This window comes from Scyliorhinus torazame, chromosome 22, assembly GCF_047496885.1.
Source record: "Scyliorhinus torazame isolate Kashiwa2021f chromosome 22, sScyTor2.1, whole genome shotgun sequence".
Taxonomy (NCBI): Eukaryota; Metazoa; Chordata; class Chondrichthyes; order Carcharhiniformes; family Scyliorhinidae; genus Scyliorhinus; species Scyliorhinus torazame.
The window spans coordinates 100,729,377-100,751,586 of NC_092728.1; the positions used below are offsets into that span (position 1 = coordinate 100,729,377).

Here is a 22,210-nt window from a genome sequence, read left to right on the forward strand (position 1 = left end):
CAGGGATGTGGATAAATGAAAGAAGATCTGTTTGTCCTGCTTTTATGAAAGTTCTGATAGGATGAGTAAGGAGAATCAGGTTTCCACCGAGGGTCGGTATGGACTGGACAGGGGTGTGAAATAAACTGGCAAAAGCTCCGGAGGGGGAAGTGGGCTCTGATGTAAATGCAATGCGTTATGATCTGGGATGTTTGCCTGAATGGAGAGGACAAGTGGCTCGAGCTAGAACATTAAAAGAGGAATTGCATATATGCCTGGAAACGAATACATTTAGGACCATGGGGAAAGAGCATTGGAGTGGGTCTGCCTAAGGGCCAGCAGACGTACCATGGGCAGAGCGGCCTCCCATGAATTCCATGATTCGGTTATCATTCTGAGCTTTATATGTCATATATAATATATAGATAGTAAGTGGAGGTTGTCAGATGTAACCAGTGTTCATGACTCGCTACTGTATATGGGATACTGCTGTGAGAGGATGTAAGGTGATGGGGATTACTTTGATCTGACAGAGCAGTAAAAGGACGCTAATATTCTGGCGTAGGATCTGCATCGTAAATACGGGACTGAATTCATCAAAATCACTCCAGATAGAGCGAAGCCTCTGAAATGCGGGATTATGAGGAATATAATCTCCAAATATCGTATAATCTCTATTTAGATCTGAAACGTTAACTCTGTTTCCGTCTCCACAGATGCTGCCAGACCTGCTGAGCATTCCCAACATTTCCTGTTGATATTTCAGATTACCAGCACCAAACAAAACAGCGGCCTCTGCACAAACCGTGTTAACTTTAGCTGATAAATTTATTAAAGATTTGTCTTACTGATCATTCAGAAAGAATAAATAAAAGACAGTAAAACATTTACACGTGACCTGTAATAACTTCCATATCCAATCTGTATATGTAAAACACTTTACACAGTATAACTGCCGCTGACAAAATGTTGCATCAACTACTGAAGTGGCCAGATTCAAACAAGAAGTGAGTCCGTCCCTGTTTTTTTTTTGCATTTTTAAAAAAGTGTTTTTTTCTCTAAAATCGCAACACTATTTTTAATCCTAAAAATACCACTAAAGAGACCGTTTTCCTTTATCCACAATAAAAATACACTTTACAGAAATTCGGGTCGTTTTCCCTCCCAGTCGAGGAGGGGGAGGTGGGGGTTAGGGTGCTGGGGGAAATGTATATTTGGCAACAAACAGATATTGCAAAGTGCAATTGGTAAATAGACCTCCCCTCCCCCCCCCCCCCCCCCACCAAAAAAATAAAATCAAATGACACAAGCTTGGAGATGACAATTGGCCACAATTAAACACATTTATACAACACGCCACCCACCGCCTCTCCTGTTTCAGGAGCTGCTGTTCAAGAGAAAGACATTGCATTTGGATGATGGTCACTCACAGCCTGGGGAAAGTCCCAGAGCCGGGAGTGGGGAGGTGTCTGTGTGTGTGTGTGGTGGTGAGGGGGGGGGGGGGGGGGCTTTTGAAGCACAGTCGCTGCTGTAACGTTGGGGGGGGGGGGGTACTCGGCGACAGCAGGTGTGCGCACAGTAAGATCCCACACACACAGGGACGCCGCACTTGTACGAAGCCCGTCTGCCTATTGTGCCACCGACTACGTTTCGAACAGTAAACCTCGAGCCTCCGAAAGAGAGTGAATGTTTATATATATTATGGACTATATCCGGCCTTTTAACATTCAGAGAATTTCCCTGCACACCTACTCATTTGTTCAATACCCGCTGGGAGGCATTTTCTTAGATAGTCAAACCTCTCTGTGTGGTTAACGTTCAGGATTCCAGCACCGTGAAGCTTAGAAGAGCACAACATGATCAGAGACTCTGTAACTCAGGACTTTAGGTCTCACACTCACACACACACACACAGGGGGGGGGGGGGGGGGGCTGGGCCAGCCCCTGTTTCAGTAAGTATGTGTGTGTGTGTGTGCTGCTTGGCAACTGAACAGCAACATCGGAATGTGCACGAGTTGTGGCGGATGCTGAGTTCGGACTCTCTCCACAGGTGCTGCCTGGTCACTTGTTTCAAACACTTTCACTCCTCGCTTCACGCCGAACAGCGAATGTTTAAAATCCAGCAGAGTTCAGCAACCCGTTGTCACAGAGACACGTTTTGTCTTTCAAAAAAGAGAGGCGAAATTGGGGCGAACGATGCAGCGAGCGGGTTACTGAGAGACGTTTGGGCAGTTCGCCTTGTGAAAGGGACAATCCTGAAGTTCCCAGTCCCTGCTAGATGGCCGATTGTTTCAGTTCTTCCTGTCGGGTGGAAAGGGACTGTTTTTAAAGGTGGGGCTGTGTGTGTTTGGGTGTGAGAGAGAGGAGGGTGTGTGTGTGAGAGAGAGAGGAGACAAGAGAGGAGGAGGGTGTGTGTGAGAGGGGGGATGTGTGTGCATGAGCGAGAGGGGAGACAGAAAAGAGAGTGGAGAGTGTGTGTGTGTGACGGAGAGAGGAGACAGAGAGAGGAGGGTATGTGTGTGTGTGAGAGAGAGGAGACAGAGAGAGGAGGGTGTGGGTGTGTGTGTGTGTGAGAGAGAGAGGAGACAGAGAGAGGAGGGTGTGTGTGAGAGAGAGGAGGGTGTGGGTGTGTGTGTGTGTGTGAGAGAGAGAGGAGACAGAGAGAGGAGGGTGTGTGTGTGAAAGAGAGAGAGAGGAGACAGAGAGAGGAGGGTATGTGTGTGTGTGTGTGTGTGAAAGAGAGAGAGGAGACAGAGAGAGGAGGGTGTGGGTGTGTGTGTGTGTGAGAGAGAGAGGAGACAGAGAGAGGAGGGTGTGTGTGAGAGAGAGGAGACAGAGAGAGGAGGGTGTGGGTGTGTGTGTGTGTGAGAGAGAGAGGAGACAGAGAGAGGAGGGTGTGTGTGTGAAAGAGAGAGAGAGGAGACAGAGAGAGGAGGGTATGTGTGTGTGTGTGTGTGAAAGAGAGAGAGGAGACAAGAGAGAGGAGGGTGTGTGTGAGAGGGGGATGTGTGTGCATGAGAGAGAGAGGAGACAGAGAGTGGAGGGTGTGTGTGTGTGAGAGAGAGAGGAGAGTGTGTGTGTGTGATGGAGAGAGAGAGGAGACAGTGAGAGGAGGGTATGTGTTTGTGTGAGAGAGAGAGAGGAGACAGAGAGAGAAGGGTGTGTGTGTGTGAGAGAGAGGAGACAGAGAGAGGATATTGTGTGTGTGAGAGAGAGAGGAGACAGAGAGGTGTGTGTGTGTGAGAGAGAGAGGGAGGAGACAGTGAGGAGGGGGCGTGTTTGTGAGAGAGAGAGGAGACAGAGAGAGGAGGGTGTGTTTGTGTGAGAGAGAGAGAGGAGGCAGAGAGAGGAGGGTTTATGTGTGAGAGAGAGGAGACAGAGAGAGGAGCGTGTGTATGTGAGTGTGTGAGAGAGGGAGGAGACAGAGAGAGGAGTGTGCGTGTGTGTATGGCTGTTAAAATTCTGCATGTTCCACCTCATCCAGCCAGGAAGCCGGACTGGCTGGGAAATCAGGATAGCCTCCGCTGCTGTCTGTGGACAGGTCCGAACTGGGTCCGTTTGCTCCTAAGACACGCATGGCTTGGCTCATACCTTGTCCCCCTGCTTGAGCCAGGATGGCCAAGCCCGTGTCCTGGTACACGAGGCCGGACATGAGGGGCGGATGTGGTGGGATGGTTTGCAGAGAAGCTGGTGACTGAGGGACACCGTAAGGGCTGTTGGACCTCAGGTCGTGGTACTGATCCTGGGAGAGCACGCCATCAATTGAGAAGCCTCCATTGCTCGCAGTCTGTCTGCCCAGGCCTGGAGAGCTGTCGTTCAAGCTCCTGTACATCCCATTCGCATGGCCCATGTCTGACATTGAGTGTTCATCTACATGTAAGAATAACAAGTACATATTAAAATCCAACAATCCGGGAAGGAGAGTTAGTAATAGAACAAAGAACAAAGAAATGTACAGTACAGGAACAGGCCCTTCAGCCCTCCAAGTCCATGCCGACCATGCTGCCCGACTAAACTACAATCTTCTACACTTCCTGGGTCCGTATCCCTCTATTCCCATCCTATTCATGTATTTGTCAAGATGCCCCTTAAATGTCACTATCGTCCCTGCTTCCACCACCTCCTCCGGTAGCAAGTTCCAGGCACCCACTACCCTCTGTGTAAAAAACTTGCCTCGTACATCTACTCTAAACCTTGCCCCTCTCAACTTAAACCTATGTCCCCTAGTAATAGACCCCTCTACCCTGGGGAAAAGCCTCTGACTATCCACTCTGTCTATGCCCCTCATAATTTTGTAGACCTCCATCAGGTCGCCCCTCAACCTCCTTCGTTCCAGTGAGAACAAACCGAGTTTATTCAACCGCTCCTCATAGCTAATGCCCTCCATACCAGGCAACATTCTGGTAAATCTCTTCTGCACCCTCTCTAAAGCCTCCACATCCTTCTGGTAGTGTGGCGACCAGAATTGAACACTATACTCCAAATGTGGCCTAACTAAGGTTCTATACAGCTGCAACATGACTTGCCAATTCTTATACTCAATGCCCCGGCCAATGAAGGCAAGCATGCTGTATGCCTTCTTGACTACCTTCTCCACCTGTGTTGCCCCTTTCAGTGACCTGTGGACCTGTACTCCTAGATCTCTCTGACTTTCAATACTCTTGAGGGTTCTCCCATTCACTGTATATTCCCTACCTGCATTAGACCTTCCAAAATGCATTACCTCACATTTGTCCGGATTAAACTCCATCTGCCATCTCTCCGCCCAAGTCTCCAAACAATCTAAATCCTGCTGTATCCTCTGACAGTCCTCATCGCTATCCGCAATTCCACCAACCTTTGTGTCGTCTGCAAACTTACTAATCAGACCAGTGACATTTTCCTCCAAATCATTTATATATACTACAAACAGCAAAGGTCCCAGCACTGATCCCTGTGGAACACCACTGGTCACAGCCCTCCAATTAGAAAAGCCACCTTCCATTGCTACTCTCTGCCTTCTATGACCTAGCCAGTTCTGTATCCACCTTGCCAGCTCACCCCTGATCCCATGTGACTTCACCTTTTGTAGTAGTCTACCATGAGGGACCTTGTCAAAGGCCTTACTGAAGTCCATATAGACGACATCCACTGCCCTACCTGCATCAATCATCTTTGTGACCTCCTCGAAAAACTTTATCAAGTTAGTGAGACACGACCTCCCCTTCACAAAACCATGCTGCCTCTCACTAATACGTCCATTTGTTTCCAAATGGGAGTAGATCCTGTCTCGAAGAATTCTCTCCAGTAATTTCCCGACCACTGAAGTAAGGCTCACCGGCCTGTAGTTCCCTGGGAGGGAGCAAGTTTTGTTGCGCGCATTGGAGTTATTTAGAAGGAAGCCATTCCGCCCATTGTGCTTGTACAAGCTCCCTGAAAGGTTTATCTAATTAGCTCCACACTTCCACAACTCTCTTTCACTACAACCTTGCAAATGTTCCACTTGAAAATATATATTCAATTCCTTTTTACAAGTTACCAATGAATCTGCTTCCTTCCAGACAGTGCTTTGCATTTCCTAATAACTTGCTAGGTAATGAAAACAATCTCCTTGTCTCCCTTTTTGATCTGGTGCTGATTGTCCTAAATCTGTGTCCTCTGATTCTCAACCTACCTGCCACTGGAAACAATCTCCCCTTATTCATTCTATCAAAACCCCTCAAAATGTTGAAGACTTCTATTAAATCTCCTCTTGACATACTTTTGATTAGATTTGAACAATCCCAATCTCTCCATGTATCTGAAATGCTGATGTTAGAATGATAGTCCAAATGTGTTCATTGTTGGGTTTATTCATTGTCTGGGGCAATTAAATCTCAGTTCCAACTTGCCCTGACTATCAGACACCGACCTGTGAAGGACACTTCGGCATCGCTGGCCACCCCATCGTCCTGGGTGCTGTCCTTGTCCGATTTGGAACTTGCTCTGGATCGCTTGATGTTCCTGAAATATTGGCCCCACCTCTGCCTGCCAGCGTCTTTTTTCAATCGTTTCTCCTTTGCTCGTCGATTCTGAAACCAAACCTAACGGAGGCAAAAGCAAAGGTGTATTTATAATCTCAACGTCAATCGTTTGGAACTACCAAACAGTGGTGAGTGGTGTCTGCTGCACTGTATACAATACAAAAAAAAACAGTATCACACTTTAAAATGCATTGTTACCAGGGAGAGCTGATCAACAGTGCATTTGGTGTGGCAATAAGCTCAAAGGTCACCAGAATGCACCCACCTAAACAAAAAATTAGCAAAAGTAATTAGGCAGCTCTGGTTCACTTGGTTACGCTCTTGCATCTGGGTCAGAAGGTTGTCTTACTCCAGACACTCAAACCTAGGTTCGCAGTCCAGTGCAGCACAAAGGGAGTATTGCACTGTCGGGGATGCTGTCTTTCAGATCAAACATTGATTCAAGCTCCAATCTCTTCTCTCACGTAGAATACTTTGAAGGGCAGTAGAGTTCTGCCCAGCTTCCTGGGCAATGTTAACCCTCAACCAACATCACGAAAGGAGATTATCTGGTTATTATCACATTGCTGTTGGGGAGACCTTGCTGTGTGCAAATTGGCTGCTGCGTTTCTTACTGTGACTACACTTGTCAAAGTATTTCATTAGTGATGAAGTGCTTCGCCACACCTCGAAATCATGAAAGGCACAACATGAATGCAAGTTGCTTCTTTAAAATGTAATCAGCAGTCTGAGGGACATCCATATTCTGGCAACATCAGGGATCATGCCACCTCATATTCAAGAGCTGAACAACATTCTTGATACTCTTTATTTCTCCAGACGTATCAGAAGAGATGGAGGATTTTCCAGTTTGGGGAATGCAAACAGCTGTCCTTTGACCCACCGTGCACTGCAATGGTTTATCTATGGGTTAGTGCCATCCTTAGCACCGTCATCTTAAACATCTTTATTTTGAATGAATGGATAATGTCCTGCGTCAAGGAACCCTTCGTCCTCTCTCAGCAAATTGCAGTCATCTACTATCAATTGTTACTCACAAAGTAGCAATACAGGAGGCCCCACATTGGCACCCGAACTGTATCAAAGCAATCAACCTGTTCATACTGGTTGAGAGCTGGTATCTCAAATTTCGCTAGCAACACAGCAACAGAAGTAGGCCATTCCCCTTGAGCCTGTTCCACCATTCAAGCAGATCATTGCAGGCCATTATGACATTAGCAATCTGATGTGGTTAGGTTAAGTGCAAGATCTTGGCAATGTACCTATCTAAACAGGTAGCTGGAAGAGAGAGTCTGATACACTGCTCACTGGCACTGTTCTTGTCAGTTTCCCAGGCAGCAGTGGCATTAGCAGTGCTTCAAGCTTGGGCATGTGGTGCCAGGCATTTCACAAGCGGGGCCACAACAATAGTACTTTGTTGGCTTCAAAATAACATCGGCCTGTGTTTATTTTTGTTATGTTTAATTGCATTCTCTTTGCAAAGGTAATTTGCTGAGTGGATCAATAATGTGTAAACCATGTGGGGTTGCTAATGATATAAAGGCCTGCAATGATCTCCTTGAATGGCGGAACAGGCTCGAGGGGATGAATGATTTACTTCTACTGCTGTGTTCCTCTCCAGTCACGCACCATGATGTCAGACTGATCACAGTTTCTTCACTGCTATTGGGTAAATATTGTGGTGATCACTGCAGTGGTTCAAGGAGAAAGCCAACCATACTTTCGCAAGGCAATTAAGAATAAGACGTAATTGTGGCCTTGCCAGTGTCACCCACAGATTGAGAACAACATTTTAGGATTTGTGTTTAGCTCACTTGTTTAGATAGCTGGTGTGTGATGCTGTGTGTGAACCCAGCAGCACGGGTTCAATTCCCATACCGGCTAAGATTATTCATGAAGGCCCCACCTTCTCAACCTTGTCCCTTGCCTGAGGTGTGGTGACTCTTAGGTTAAGTCACCTCCAGTCAGCTCACCCCTTCAATGGGAAAAGCAGCAAAGCAGCCTATGGTCATCTGGGACTATGATGGCTTTACCTTACCATATGTGTATCATGACTTGTGTTCAATGCCAATATGTCCATTTATAACGATAATCATCCAAATAATGTTCTGGAGGTTTTGCTCCTATTGACGCTGGGCTGTTGGGGATGATACCGAGGGCTTCAAGTTTCACCCTTTTGCACAATGTTTAGATGTGAACATGGCAACAATGGCACTGGTTTGGCATTGTGTACAACATACATCATCGAGTTATCCCACCAGTTGTTCATGACTGTGCTCAGGTTACTTGAGGTCCGAATACCAATGAAATTTTACTGTTAGTAAGAACAAACGGTTAAAAAAAGGCTCATAGTAATAATTTGCAGGTGCATCATAACTGCTGTGAAACCCAAAGCAGGTAAGAGTGAAGGTAATGAAGATTGGACTCAGGTCAGTGATCTTGTACTGCATTTCAAAAGTGGTATCACACTGGTACAAGGTCTGCAGCATAACTCACCTTGAAATGTCTGGAAAATAGGAACATTATTGAAAATTGATACCCTCATTAGATGCAGTCAATACCTCATTTATGTTACTTGGCCTGAACTGAACTGCAATTCTTCCACCCAGAAGAGTTCTGTGTTCAACTTTAAATGTTTTAGAGAGCAAAACTTGGCTTTGTCACACTTTCTAAACACTTAAATCAACTTCAAGTTAGTTTACAGAACACTTAGCATATCCAAGATATCTGTGTATACCTTCGAAATTCAGGTTTAACATTAGACTACAGATGTACCCCAAGTGGCATCAAAGTTAACCTGGTTTGAAACTGGTCTCTTGAAATGTCGTAACATTTATACCATTGCTGAGCCCACGTGGCTAAGTAAACACTAGTTCTCAGAGCATATCAATGTAAACAGGTGTATTCCTAATTGACACTGGGTTTGGCAGGTTTCTCAGAGGGCAGTGGGCATGAATAGTGCTTCAAGCATGGGTGATGGTGCCAGCAGAACTAAGTCAATGGCACATTCTCACTTTTCAAAGTATTATTTGCCTGCTCACACAATCCCTCGCTGAAGCCAATATTACACTGCAGCTTTTGTGTCCCAGTATAGCGGAAACTTGTTCGCTGCAATGTCAATGTATAATCCTTCCCTTGCATTGTCAGCACGACAGTCATGTGAATTCAACAGAAGTTTCTCCCCATTATGAAATTTGCCACCCAAGAGAAAACCACTTTCTCTATACATGAATGAAAATGAATGAAAATTGCTTATTGTCACAAGTAGGCTTCAAATGAAGTTACTGTGAAAAGCCCCTAGTCGCCACATTCCGACGGCAATCAGATTGGCAACAAATGTAATGAAGTTTCATCTTTTTCCTTCTACCTAGATTGGAAGTTTTATTTTCTACCAGAGAGCCCAGAGAGAGGCAGATCAGGCTGTGCTGTGGACTAATTACAAAAAAAAAACAGACGAAAATCAGTACGGAGGGTGTTCAATTACTTGCCACTCATAAGGATTAGGGTTTCTATTTTACTATTGGTTATTATTCATTCTGAATAATCAGAATTGTGCATCTCATTGGATGTGATTTCATTAGCAACCTGTGTGCAGTGAGTTCCAAGTCTTATTGCATTGCTGACCTTCAGTGTGCAGTCACTGTAACTGAGCACTTACTCAAAGATGTTTTTGTCGGAACTGGATAATTCACCAAGAAGCACATGATGAGCAGACAGGCATTGATCCCATTACGCCGGCTTCTTTCCATAGGCAATGTACAGTCTCAGGGACATCCTGAAGGGTGACCTACCTGTTAGAGGTCTTTGGATTATGAAAAGGTTTGATCGGGTAGATGTAGAGAACGTGTTTCCATTTGCAGCTGAGACTAGAACTGGGGGATATAGTCACTGACAAATTCAACAGGATATTCAGGAGAAACCACGTTACCAGAGAATGGTTAAAATGCGGAACTCGCTAGCACAAGGAGTAGGTGAGGCGAATAACTTTGACATAATTAAGAGGAAGCTTGATAAACACTTCAGGGAGGAATAGAAGGTTTCATTGATGGGGTTGGATGATGAAGGGTGGGAGGAAGATCCTGTGGAGCATAATTATTGGCATGGACCTGTTGGGCTGAATGGCCTGTTTCTGATTTGTAGGTACCTTGTAAACTGGGTAGCTTTGTAATCCCAGACACCCATGCACTTGCCAAGGAAATGTATCCCTCCCCAGGTTGACCCCATGATCTGAGCATCTGCCACACAGTCCAAGGTGATGCAGCCTTAAACAGAAGGTGTGCTTTATGGAGTCAGAATGTGACCTAAAATCTGCTGATTCAAATCCACTGTGTGTTTCAAGGGTTTGCTCCATTGTATTTTGGATAATTCCACAGTTCCTGTATCCATTGGCCTAACTGCATCACATTTGGAATTACTTTCAAAAAGCAACTGTAACTTTTCGTTCACCATTTATACCTATGTCCTCTGGTCTTACAACCCTAGAATCTGATGGCTACCCCAGTGAGTCTGAATAATAGGAGATCTAATCTGTCCATTAACACTAATTGGACGACCAGGCCCAATGGGAACATGAACAAACAGCAAAGGCAATGGTCGTACTTCCAATGTTATTGGTAAATCATTATCGTCCAATTATCACTGGAACACCAATAAACATTGTTGGAATCAATAGAGCAGCACTATCTTCTGTACATATAGTGTGCATCCCCCGGTCATGTTTTTGCATCACTGGTGGACCCAGGCACTGGAATTTCCTCCATAATCCTCTCCACATCTCCCTTTAAGACTCGATGCAAGCTTCTGACCGCCTATCCTAATACAACTCCTTCTTTGTCTCAGTGTCTCATTATATTCCTGTGAAACACTTTGGGACTTACTGGTATTTTAAAGGCACCATGTAAATGCTGTTAATTTGAGGTTGTTTGCACACCTCCTGCCAGACAGGTAGCTCAGTGGTTAGCACTGTTGCTTCACAGCACTTGGGACCTGGGTTCGATTCCTGGCTTGGATCACTATCTGTGCAGAGTCTGCACGTCCTCCCCATGTCTGCGTGGGTTTTCGCCAGGTGCTGCAGTTTCCTCCCACAGTCCAGAAAGACCTGCTTGTTAGGCGAATTGGACATTCTGAATTCTCCCTCTGTGTACCCAGACAGGCGCCAGAATGTGGCGACTAGGGGATTTTTACTGTTACTCCATTGCAGTGTAATGTAAGCCTACTTGTGACACTAATAAAGATTCTTATTATAATGGAAACGCAATTGCCAAATCCCATACATAATAGCTTGACCTGACACACAATGTTAAGAATTTTTTTAAAATAAAAACAGAAAATGCGGGAAAGACTCACAGGCCTGACAGGATAGAATTTATAGTGCAGAAGGAGACCATTTGGCCCATTGAGTCTGCACTGGCCCTTGGAAAAAGCACCCGACTCAAGCCCACCCCTCCACCCTATCCTCATAACACAGTAACCCCACCCAACCTTTTTTTGAGGTACTCTGGGCAATTTAGCATGGCCAATCCACCTAATCTGCACATCTTTGGACTGTGGGTGGAAACCGGAGGAAACCCACGCAGACACGGGGAGAACGTGCAGACTCCGCACAGACAGTGCCCCGAGCCAGGAATCGAACCTGGGACCCTGGAGCTGTGAAGCAACTGTACTAACCACTGTGCTGCCGTGCTGTCCATGCACCATGCATCTGTGGAGAAAGAAACAGAGTTAAATTTTCCAGTCCATTTGACTCTTCACGAGGGAGAGGGGGGGGGCGGCTGGGGGAGGTGGTGGGACTAGCAATCCAGACAGCCAGGGTAATACTCTGGAACCTCTTGTCTGGATCAGATCAGGGCATTTGGTGAAATTTGAATTCAATAAAAATCTAGAATTCAAAGTCTAACGATGACCATGAAACGATTGCAGGAAATCGGTTGTCCTTACCCGGCCTGGCCTACATGTGACTCCAGATTCAGAGCAATGAGGTTGACTCGTAACTGACCTCAGGGATGGACACCAAATGCTGTCCCACATCCCACGAAGGAATTTGAAAAAAAGGGACCTCGGACTTTTTCCAGAAATATTTCTGCCGGCAGAGTAATTGGTGCAAGTTGGGTAGAGGTTTCTGTGGATTTTAATAGTCTGTTTCTTTGAACAACATTCAATGTAAAATGTTATGCTAGGAATATTTAGCACATTTACTCAAAATTTCTCCTCCTTGCGATGTGAAATAAATCACTGGACCTGACCATGGATATAGTGCATTGAGCACTTTGCCCTGGAGCATTGACATTATTTCACAATAGTGAGTTGATCTCCCAGGGTTACCAGTGTCGGTGATATCTGTACAGCTCTAACTGTATGTAAACAGTCCCGCACAATTTGGGAGCGGGAATACTGACACTGAGGCTAAAACCCGCCCCATCTCTGGCAGACATCCCTCACCTGGATAGAATTTTAAGTTACTCTGTCCTCACTCAGAGCAGGCTCCTGTGTGGTCAAGTCAATGCCAAATTGGGTAATTTGGGAAATTTTCATCATTGTATTTAATGTGTTTGGAAAAATTTGACCAACGTTTATCCATGAAGAGGGTGTCCTTTTAATGTAATAACTTGCTGTGTGTTCCTGCAGGGTGGTCACAAATGTAAGGTGTTTTTTTAGCTGCCTGTTGTAAAATCCCGGAGCTGTGAGATGTGTTTGCTATTACACAGGGCATAAAAGTGGGTTCAATGGGGAGATGGAGTTCGGGGAGAAAGGGTCGTGTGTTCATTAGTTCTGAGCAGGTGCCTGATCATCCTTCCTTGTGGACCTGTTGTACATTCCCCTTTTCCCTGCTCTTACATTCCCAGTAGTTCGACAGATTTTTTTTGTATATATAGAAGAGTGTGTTTTTTCATTACCTGCACCACACGCATGTCCAGGCCGGTCTCTGAGGAGAGCTGCTCCCGCACATGGCGAGCGGGTTTCGGGGAGTTGTTATAGGCGTTTTTCAGAGTTTCCAACTGCTTGGCCGTGATGGTGGTCCGTGGCCTCTTGGCGTTAGTTTCTGCCTCTGGAACGAAATGACAAGTCCGGTGATCACAGAGCAAAGTGTGCCCCAATTAACTGGCTTCTTCCCCGAACTTGCACAACAACAAACCAACCGCATGAATCCCAACAGTGTGGATGGAGTTGTAAGTGGGGCTGGTGCAGGTGGAGGATGCACTTACCAGCAGTGTGTGTATGGGTGTGGGGGGGGGGGTGAGTGTGGTCTGGGTTCGTATGTGTGTATATGTGTGTGTGTGGGAGGTTGTATGTGGGTGGGTGTGGTTGTGGGTGTGTATGTGTGTGTGGGGGAGGTTGTGTGTGGGTGTATGTGTACGCGTGTGTGGTTGTGTGTGTGTGTGGTGTGAGTGTGTGTGTGGTGTGAGTGTGTGTGTGTGTATATGTGGGTGTGTGTGTGGGGGAGGTTGTGTATGGGTGTGGTGTGTGTGTCTATGTATATGTGTATGTGTGTGTGTGTGGGGGAGGTTGTGTGTGGTGTGTGGGTATGTGTGCGTGTGGGGGGGTGTATATGTGTGTGCGTATGTGTGTGTGTGGGGGGGGGTTGCGTGTGGGTGTGGTGTGTGTGGGTGTGTGTGTGCGGGGGGGAGTGTATATGTGTGTGTGTATGTGTGTGTGAGTGTGTGTTGGGGGGGAGGTTGTGCGTGTGTGGGTGTGAGGGTGTTGTGTGTGTGTGTAGGGGTGTTGTGTGTGTGTGTGGGGGGGTGTATGTGTGTGTATGTGTGTGGGGGGGGTGTATGGGTGTGTCTGGGGGGTGTATGTGTGTGTGTATGTGTGTGTGGGGGGTGTATGGGTGTGTGTGGGGGGTGCATGTGTGTGTGGGGTGTATGTGCGTGTGGGGGTGTATGTGTGTGTGTGGGGGGTGTGGGGGGGTGTATGTGTGTGTGTGGGGGGGTGTATGTGTGTGTGTGGGGGTGTATGTGTGTGGGTGGGGGGTGTATGTGTGTGTGGGTGGGGGGTGTATGTGTGTGTGTGGGGGGCGTATGTGTGTGTGGGGGGGGTGTATGTGTGTGTGTGGGGGGTGCATGGGTGTGTCTGGGGGGGTGTATGTGTGTGTGTATGTGTGTGTGGGGGGTGCATGTGTGTGGGGGGTGCATGTGTGTGTGGGGGTGTATGTGTGTGTGTGGGGGGGGGTGTATGTGTGTGTGTGTGGGGGGGTGTATGTGTGTGTGTGTGGGGGTGTATGTGTGTGTGGGGGGGTGTATGTGTGTGTGGGTGGGGGGTGTATGTGTGTGTGTGTGGGGTGTATGTGTGTGTGTGTGTGGGGGGTGTATGTGTGTGTGTGGGGGGGTTATGTGTATGTGGGGGTGTAAGTGTGTGGGGGGTGTATGTGTAGGTGTGTGTGTGTATGTGTGTGGGGGTGTATGTGTGTGTGGGGGGTGTATGTGTGTGTGGGGGCATATGTGTGTGTGGGGGGATATGTGTGTGTGGGGGGATATGTGTGTGTGTGGGGTGTATGTGTGTGGGGGGGTATGTGTGTGTGGGGGGGTATGTGTGTGTGTGGGTGTATATGTGTGTGTGTGGGTGTATGTGTGTGGGGTGTATGTGTGTGTGTGGGGGGGGTGTATGTGTGTGTGGGGGGTGTATGTGTGTGAGGGTGTGTGTGTCTGTGTGTGGGGGGTGTATGTGTGTGTGTGGGGGTGTGTGTGTGGGGGGTGTATGTGTGTGTGGGGGGTGTATGTGTGTGTGGGGGTGTGAGGGGGTGTGGGTGTGTGTGTGTGTGTGGGGTGTATGTGTGTGTGGGGGTGTATGTGTGTGTGTGGGGGAGATGTGTGTGTGTGGGGGGGTATGTGTGTGTGGGTGTGTGTGTGGGGGTATGTGTTTGTGGGGGGTGTATGTGTGTGTGGGGGGTGTATGTGTGTGTGTGGGGGGTGTATGTGTGTGTGTGGGGGTGTATGTGTGTGTGGGGGTGTATGTGTGGGGGGTGTATGTGTGTGTGGGGTGTATGTGTGTGTGGGGGGGTGTATGTGTGTGTGGGGAGGGGTGTATATGTGTGTGTGTGGGGGGGATGTATGTGTGTGTGGGGGGTGTATATGCGTGTGTGTGGGGGGGGGTGTATGTGGGGGGTGTATGTGTGTGTGGGGGTGTATGTGTGTGTGGGGGGTGTATGTGTGTGTGGGGGGGAGGGGTGTATATGTGTGTGTGTGTGGGGGGGGATGTATGTGTGTGTGGGGGTGTATGTGTGTGTGGGGGGTGTATGTGTCTGTGTGTGGGAGGGAGGGTGCGCCTGGGTGACTGGGTGTCCATCAGAATGTACTGGGTGGGTGTTTCTGAGTGAGTGCCTCTGAGTGAATAAATGTGAGTTTGTCCACTCGAGATGAAAAGGCAATATTAACAACCAAGTAAATATACCAGGACCGCGCCTCCGTTCTCCAGGCCCTCCTTTGAATTACATGTATGGCTGCCCAATTTCATGTTGTGAGTAATTTCTGTCAATTAAACCTGATTTGACTGAGGACCTATTAATTACAGCGAGAAATTCAATCTGCATATTTAATGTCATGGTGCTTGCAAGTTAAGGAGCAGGGCAATGGCCCTCTGTTTTACCAATGTTTGGATGGAGGCAGGTGGAACTCACCTCTCTGCTTCGCCGCCTCATAGTCTCCTTTGCAGACCAACCTGCTGTCCTCCATGAGGTAGAATTCATCGCCCGTGGCTAGTTGGCGTTTACAGACGATGCAAGCGAAACATTGCAGGTGATACACGAAGTCCTGGGCCCGGCGGACCACCTGGGTGGGGGGAATCCCCTGCTGGCAAGCGGCGCATTTCCTCCCGAATCTCCTGCAAACAGAAAAGGGGTTTGAATAGAATTGAATCCAGGTTTCCCGATCTGACTGCAGGTTAGGGACAGGTCTGAGCAATCTTCCTCCCACAGTTAAACAGTGTATCAGTGAAAGCTGCTGTGACAGAACTGAGCGCTCGGCATCCCATTTCCTGCCTGTTCGCTAGTTAAAGACTAACAGGTCACACATACAGCGACGCAAGTGTGAGTACACATACTCTCCAATGGTGTGGGTAGCCAGCTGTGTAATGCAGACAGCAGCGCCGTGGTTGTAGACAGGCACATTTCCAGGTCTCCGCTGACCTACACTGACACCCAGATTTTAAAAATTGTCAACCTTGTTTCCAAATCTATCGCCCCCCGCAGCCTCACCCACTCCTATCTCTCTAATCTCGCCAAACCCGACAACCTTCTCTGTTATCTGCGCTCCTCTAATGCTGGCTTCTTGTACATTCCCAAATATAATTGCTTCCCCATTGGTGGCCGCGCCTTCAGGTGCCAAGCTCTTCAATTCCCTCTCTACACCACTACACTTCGTTTTCAAAGAACAAAGAAAATTACAGCACAGGAACAGGTCCTTGCCCTCCCAGTCTGCGCCCATCCAGATCCTTTATCTAAACCTGTCTTCTATTTTCTATGGATCTACTTCCCTCTGTTCCCCGTCAATTCATCTATCTGTCTAGATGCATTTTAAATGATGCTATCGTGCCCTCCTCTACCACCTCCGCTGGCAAAGCGTGCCAGGCACCCTCTGGGTAAAAAACTTTCCACGCACATCTCCCTTAAACTTTCCCCCTCTCATCTTGAAATCGTGACCCCTTGTAATTGACACCCCCACTCTTGGATAAAGCTTGTTGCTATCCACCATGTCCATACCTCTCATAATTTTGTAGACCTCAATCAGGTCTCCCCTCAACCTCCGTCTTTCCAACGAAAACAATCCTAATCTACTCAACCTTTCTTCATAGCTCACCCTCCATACCAGGCAACATCCTGGCGAATGTTTTTCTCCTCAAAGACACCCCTTAAAATGCATCTCTTTGCAGTGCTTTGGGAAGATTCATTCTGTGAAACGTTCTACATAAATGTAAGTTGTTGATTATGTTTCCTTGTGCTATATCCTGCAATGGATATATAGTGTGGATAGCAATTCCCGTCCACAGATACACACCGCACTGAGCTATTTCTTGCCCTGAACACGGGAAGCGGGTGTGAATCATACAATAAAAACAAAGTGCAGCGGATGCTGAACATCTCAACAGAGAAAGGACTGGAAAGGCTCAACCAGCCTGGCAGCATCTGTGGAGATAGAAATAGAGCTAATGTTTCAAGTTGAATGACTCCTCTCCGGAATTGTTCTCAGGCAGTTTGAAAAAGCCATTCAACTCGAAACATTAACTCTTGTTTCTCTCTCCCCAGATGCTGCCAGACCGGCTGAGTTTTTCCAGCTCTTTCTGTCTTTATTTTGCTAGACATAAAATGCCTGCAGAGTCAAGCTGGCAAAATAGTTCAACGGAAAATAATGGATGCCCAGAAACAATGTACACAGATAAACATATACACCCTGTCGGATACAACACTCAGGCCGATAAATGGATATATAACTTAGCGAGACAAAGTGATAATCTACACAGGTGGATAAACAGATATAATGCCCAGAGAGATAGATACAGTATCCAGATAAATAAATGACGTAAATAGATACTGCCAATTTGGCAATCAGAGAAATAAATAGATACAGCACACTGATATATTGGAATGTGAGCATCACTAATTGCCCTTGAGAAGGCCATCTTTTTTCAAACCATTGCAGTATATAGATAGGATCCCCCACAATACAGTTAGGTGGATCATTCCAATATATTGTCCCAGCAACAATGAAGGAACAACAATATATTTCCAAATCAGAATGGTGTATAACCTGGAGGAGGATTTCCAGGTCGGGGTGTTTTACCCTTGAGGGTGGTGAGCTTCATGATTGTTGTTGGAGCTGCACTCATCCAGGCAAGTGGAGGGTATTCCATCACACCCCTGGCTTGTGCCTTATAGGTGGTGGGCAGGCTCTGAAAAATCAGGAGATGAGTCACTCCCTGCCAACCATCCAGCTTTTCACCTGCTCTTGTAGCCCTAGCATTTGCATGGATCATTTAGTTAAGTTCTTGGTCAATGGTGATCTCCAAGGGTGTTGATGGGAGGATCTTCAATGATCGTAATCCCATTGAAAGTCAAGGAAGGTGTCTCTTGTTCAATAGATCATTACCCAGCATTGTCTGGAACAAAGTTACTTGCCACTTGTGAGCCTAAGACTGAATGTTTAGAGGTTTTGCTTTACGCGGACATGGTTGCTTGATTATCTGAGAGGATGTAAGTGGATAGTTAGATAGAAAGACAGACAGATAGATAGACAGATAGAAGAAGAATCACTTATTGTCACAAGTAGGCTTCAATGAAGTTACTGTGAAAAGCCCCTAGTCGCCACATTCCAGTGCCTGTTCGGGGAGGCCAGTACAGGAATTGAACCCGTGCTGCTGGCCTTGTTCTGCATCACAAGCCAGCTGTTTAGCCCACTATGCTAAACCAGCCCCTAGATAGACAGACAGACAGACACTGCAACCTGGTAGGTAATGAAATCCAGTGGCTAGATAGGTAAATATAATGAATACTCAGATAGATAAATAGAGACTGTGCTCAGATGGATTAATATGTATAGTACACGGAGAGATGGATTCAGTATCCAGTGAGATAAATCAGTACAGAAATATAAAAGGATAGTGTACGCAGAAAAAATATATATGAAAACATAATATGAAAGATAAAAAGCACAGAACCCAGATAGATAAATACATATATTACCCATCATAAGTAAATAGATATCATACCAGAGAGCTAAATAGATACATGTACCAGTTAGATAATGAGGTACAATTACACAGGGGGAAGATACAGTGATCAATGATATAATAAATACTGTATCCAGATAAATAAAGATACAGTAGCCATATCAATAATTTGAACCTGCACAATAGGTAACTCAATACCATACCCAGATAGATAAATCGGTACATCAGCCAGAGAGATAAATTAATATTGTACCCTGATAAGTAAATGGCTACAGTACACAGTTAAGTTAATAGATACAGAGGGCAGCACAGTGGCGCAGTGGTAGCACTACAGTCTCACGGCGCCGAGGTCCCAGGTTCGATCCCGGCTCTGGGTCACTGTCCGTGTGGAGTTTGCACATTCTCCCCGTGTTTGCCTGGGTTTCGCCCCCACAACCCAAAGATGTGCAGGGGAGGTGGATTGAACACGCTAAATTGCCCTTTAATTGGAAAAAATTAATTGGGTATTCTAAAAAAAATTTTTTTAACTTAATAGATACAGCACCCAGATAGATTTACTGCACACAGATATACAAATAGATATCAATCAATATTTACAAATAGATACTATTGCTTGATAAATAGATACAGATAGATAGATATCATACATAGCCAAATAGAAGCCAATCCAAGAGAGACAAACAGATATTGTACACAGATAGACAAATGGGTACAGTATCCAGGTAGATTAAGTAGATACATAAGAACATAAGGAGTGGAAGCAGGAACATGATGCTTCAAACCTGCTTCACCATTCAACAAGATCATGACTGACCTTCTTCCTGAACTACCTCCATAAACTACCCCAATATCAATTAATTCCCTTTTGCCCCCAAATCGAATGATTTCTTCTTGAATATACTCAATCACCGAGCATCCACAGCCCTTTGGTATAGAGGATGCCACAGATTGACATCCTAATAAATAAACCGATATTGTACCCTGAAAGAGAAAGAGAAATAGATGCAGAACTCAGATATAGAAATAAATATAGCACACTGAAATATTATTTTTGTCATTCATTCATGGAATGTGGGCATTGCTAACTAGGCCAGCATTTCTTGTTCATGCCTTACTGATGTGGTGGTGGTGAGCTATATTTTTGAACTGCTGCAGTCCACATGTGCAGCTACATATACAGTGCAATTAGGTAGGATATACCACTATTTTGACCCAACAACAATGAAGGAATGGTGATATATTTCCAAGTCAGAAAATTGCATAACTTGCAGGTGGTGGTTTTGGCAGGACAGCTGGTTTGTGAAACAGAGCACAGCCAATAGGGTGGGTTCAATATGATGTACTGGCTGAGGTTATTCATTAAGGCCCTGCCTTCTCAACCTTGCCCTTCGTCTGAGGTGTGGTGATCCTCAGGTTGAATCGCCAGCAGTCAGCTCTCCCCTTCAAAGAGGAAAGCAGGCTATAGTCATCTGGGTCTTTTGCGACTTTACTTAAGTAGTTCATCTAGTTAGGTTTTGATCAATGGTGACCTCCAGGATTTTGATGGTGGAGTATTCAGTGATCATGGTTTCACTGAAAGTCAAGGTATATGGCTGGACTCTCTTTTGTTCGAGATGGTATTTACCAATCACTTATCTGGCCACTTATCAGCCCAAACCAAAGTGTTGTATAGGTAACTATTTAACTATTTCATGATCTGAGAAGTTGAAAGAAAATTGAACAATGTGTAATCATTGGTGAATAGAACCATAGAACATACAATGCAGAAGGAGGCCATTCGGCCAATCGAGTCTGCACCGACCCACTTAAGCCCTCACTTCCACCCTATCCCCGTAACCCAATAACCCTCCTAACCTTTTTGGTCACTAAGGGCAGTTTATCATGGCCAATCCACCTAACCTGGCGCGTCTTTGGACTGTGGGAGGAAACCCACGCAGACACGGGGAGAACGTGCAGACTCCGCACAGACAGTGACCCAGCGGGGAATCGAACCTGGGACCCTGGCGCTGTGAAGCCACAGTGCTATCCACTTGTGCTACCGCGCTACCCTAAGTATAAATATAGGCAGAGTAGCCAGAGAGATAAATAGGTATAGTATATATAGTATATAGGTACTATACCTATTCTATAGTATAGAAATAGATGAATGCACTATCCAGAAAGATAAATACAGTACCCATCAAGACAAATGGGCATCCTACCCAGGGAGATTAAAAGATGGTGTGCCTGTATAACAAGTGACTTAAGTAAGCATAGAATACAGATAGATAAATATATATCGCATCCAGATAGCTGACTAGATACAACACCACAGAGGTGTTGTAGATATACGTACCAGTTAAATAAAGAGTTACAAGTAGCCAGAAAAAATAATAGAAACAGCACCCAGTGAGATAAATGCAGTAGCTTGAGATTTAAATGGATATTGCACTCAGAGACTTGCATGGTTACTGGACTGTAACAGACAAATAGATACATTATAGAGATATTCCATGATGCACAGTAAAATACAGGATAATATAAATATGACAGGGAAGATAAATAGATGTTGTGTCAAGGGAAATAAATAGGCACCATACACATACAGATAAATATAGACTGTATCCTGATCGATAAATAGAAACATACCCAGATAGATAAATAGACCCAGTTCACAGATAGATAGATAAATAGATATAATATACAGACACTTAAATTGATACAGTGCCCAGCTAGATACATAGATGCCTTCCTAGGTGGGGAAATAGCTATCGTGACCAGATAGATAAATAGATGAAGTAAACAGGTAGGTAGATAGTTAATAAACCCATATAGTTAAATAGATCTCATATCCCGATTAATAAATAGATATAGTATCTAAAACAGATACATAGTTCATGTACCCAGAGAGATAAGTTGATAGATACAGCATCCTAATGGATAAATAGGCATTGTACTCTTAGAAATAATTAGATACAGCAGCCAATAGATAAATACATACTACACCAAGTAAATAAATATATGTTTTACTCAGGTAGATAAACATGTACTGTATCCAGATAGATAAATAGGCTAGAAAATAAATGGATAGAGTATTCCCATAGCTAAATGTCATCAATGCTGAACATACATTCAAACTGTGCGTGCTTGATAACTACAAGGTCTACTTAGATACATAAATAGATACTGTATCCAGACAAATTAGCAGATACAGTGCTCAATAATTTAAAACAGACATTATATTCAGATAGACAAATAGATACAACATCCAATGACTTAAATGGCTGTTGTATCCAGATAGATAAATAGATTTTGTATACAGATAGCTAAATAGATCCCTTGTGAAAGTAGATAAATACTCGGAGATATTTTGATTCTGTGTTATGTTAATCTATACAGTACCAATAAAATAAATAGATACAGTTCCTGGATAGATAAATATATATTATATCCAAAGAGATAGATAAATACAGTGTGCCTATAAATGATAGAATACATACTCAGAGATAGAAATAAATAAATGCCCAGACAAATAAATACATTCAATACTCAGAGAAATAAATATATACTTTATAAATTAAGTCACACATCAT

The 22,210-nt window shown here is 45.3% G+C and overlaps 1 protein-coding gene across 2 annotated transcripts in view; it reads right to left on the reverse strand.

Moving 5' to 3' along the window:
• Nucleotides 1-1,491: 1,491 nt before the first annotated feature.
• lhx3 (LIM homeobox 3) overlaps nt 1,492-22,210 on the reverse strand; it is a 57,202-nt gene continuing 36,483 nt past the window's right edge. For both annotated transcript variants that reach the window (XM_072488738.1, XM_072488739.1), the window contains exons 3-6: nt 15,595-15,797; nt 12,875-13,026; nt 5,870-6,041; nt 1,492-3,849 (exon numbers count right to left, since the gene is read on the reverse strand). In XM_072488738.1, coding sequence (XP_072344839.1) covers nt 3,434-3,849; nt 5,870-6,041; nt 12,875-13,026; nt 15,595-15,797 — 943 coding nt within the window. In that variant the 3' untranslated portion in view covers nt 1,492-3,433. The remainder of the gene's footprint in view (nt 3,850-5,869; nt 6,042-12,874; nt 13,027-15,594; nt 15,798-22,210) is intronic.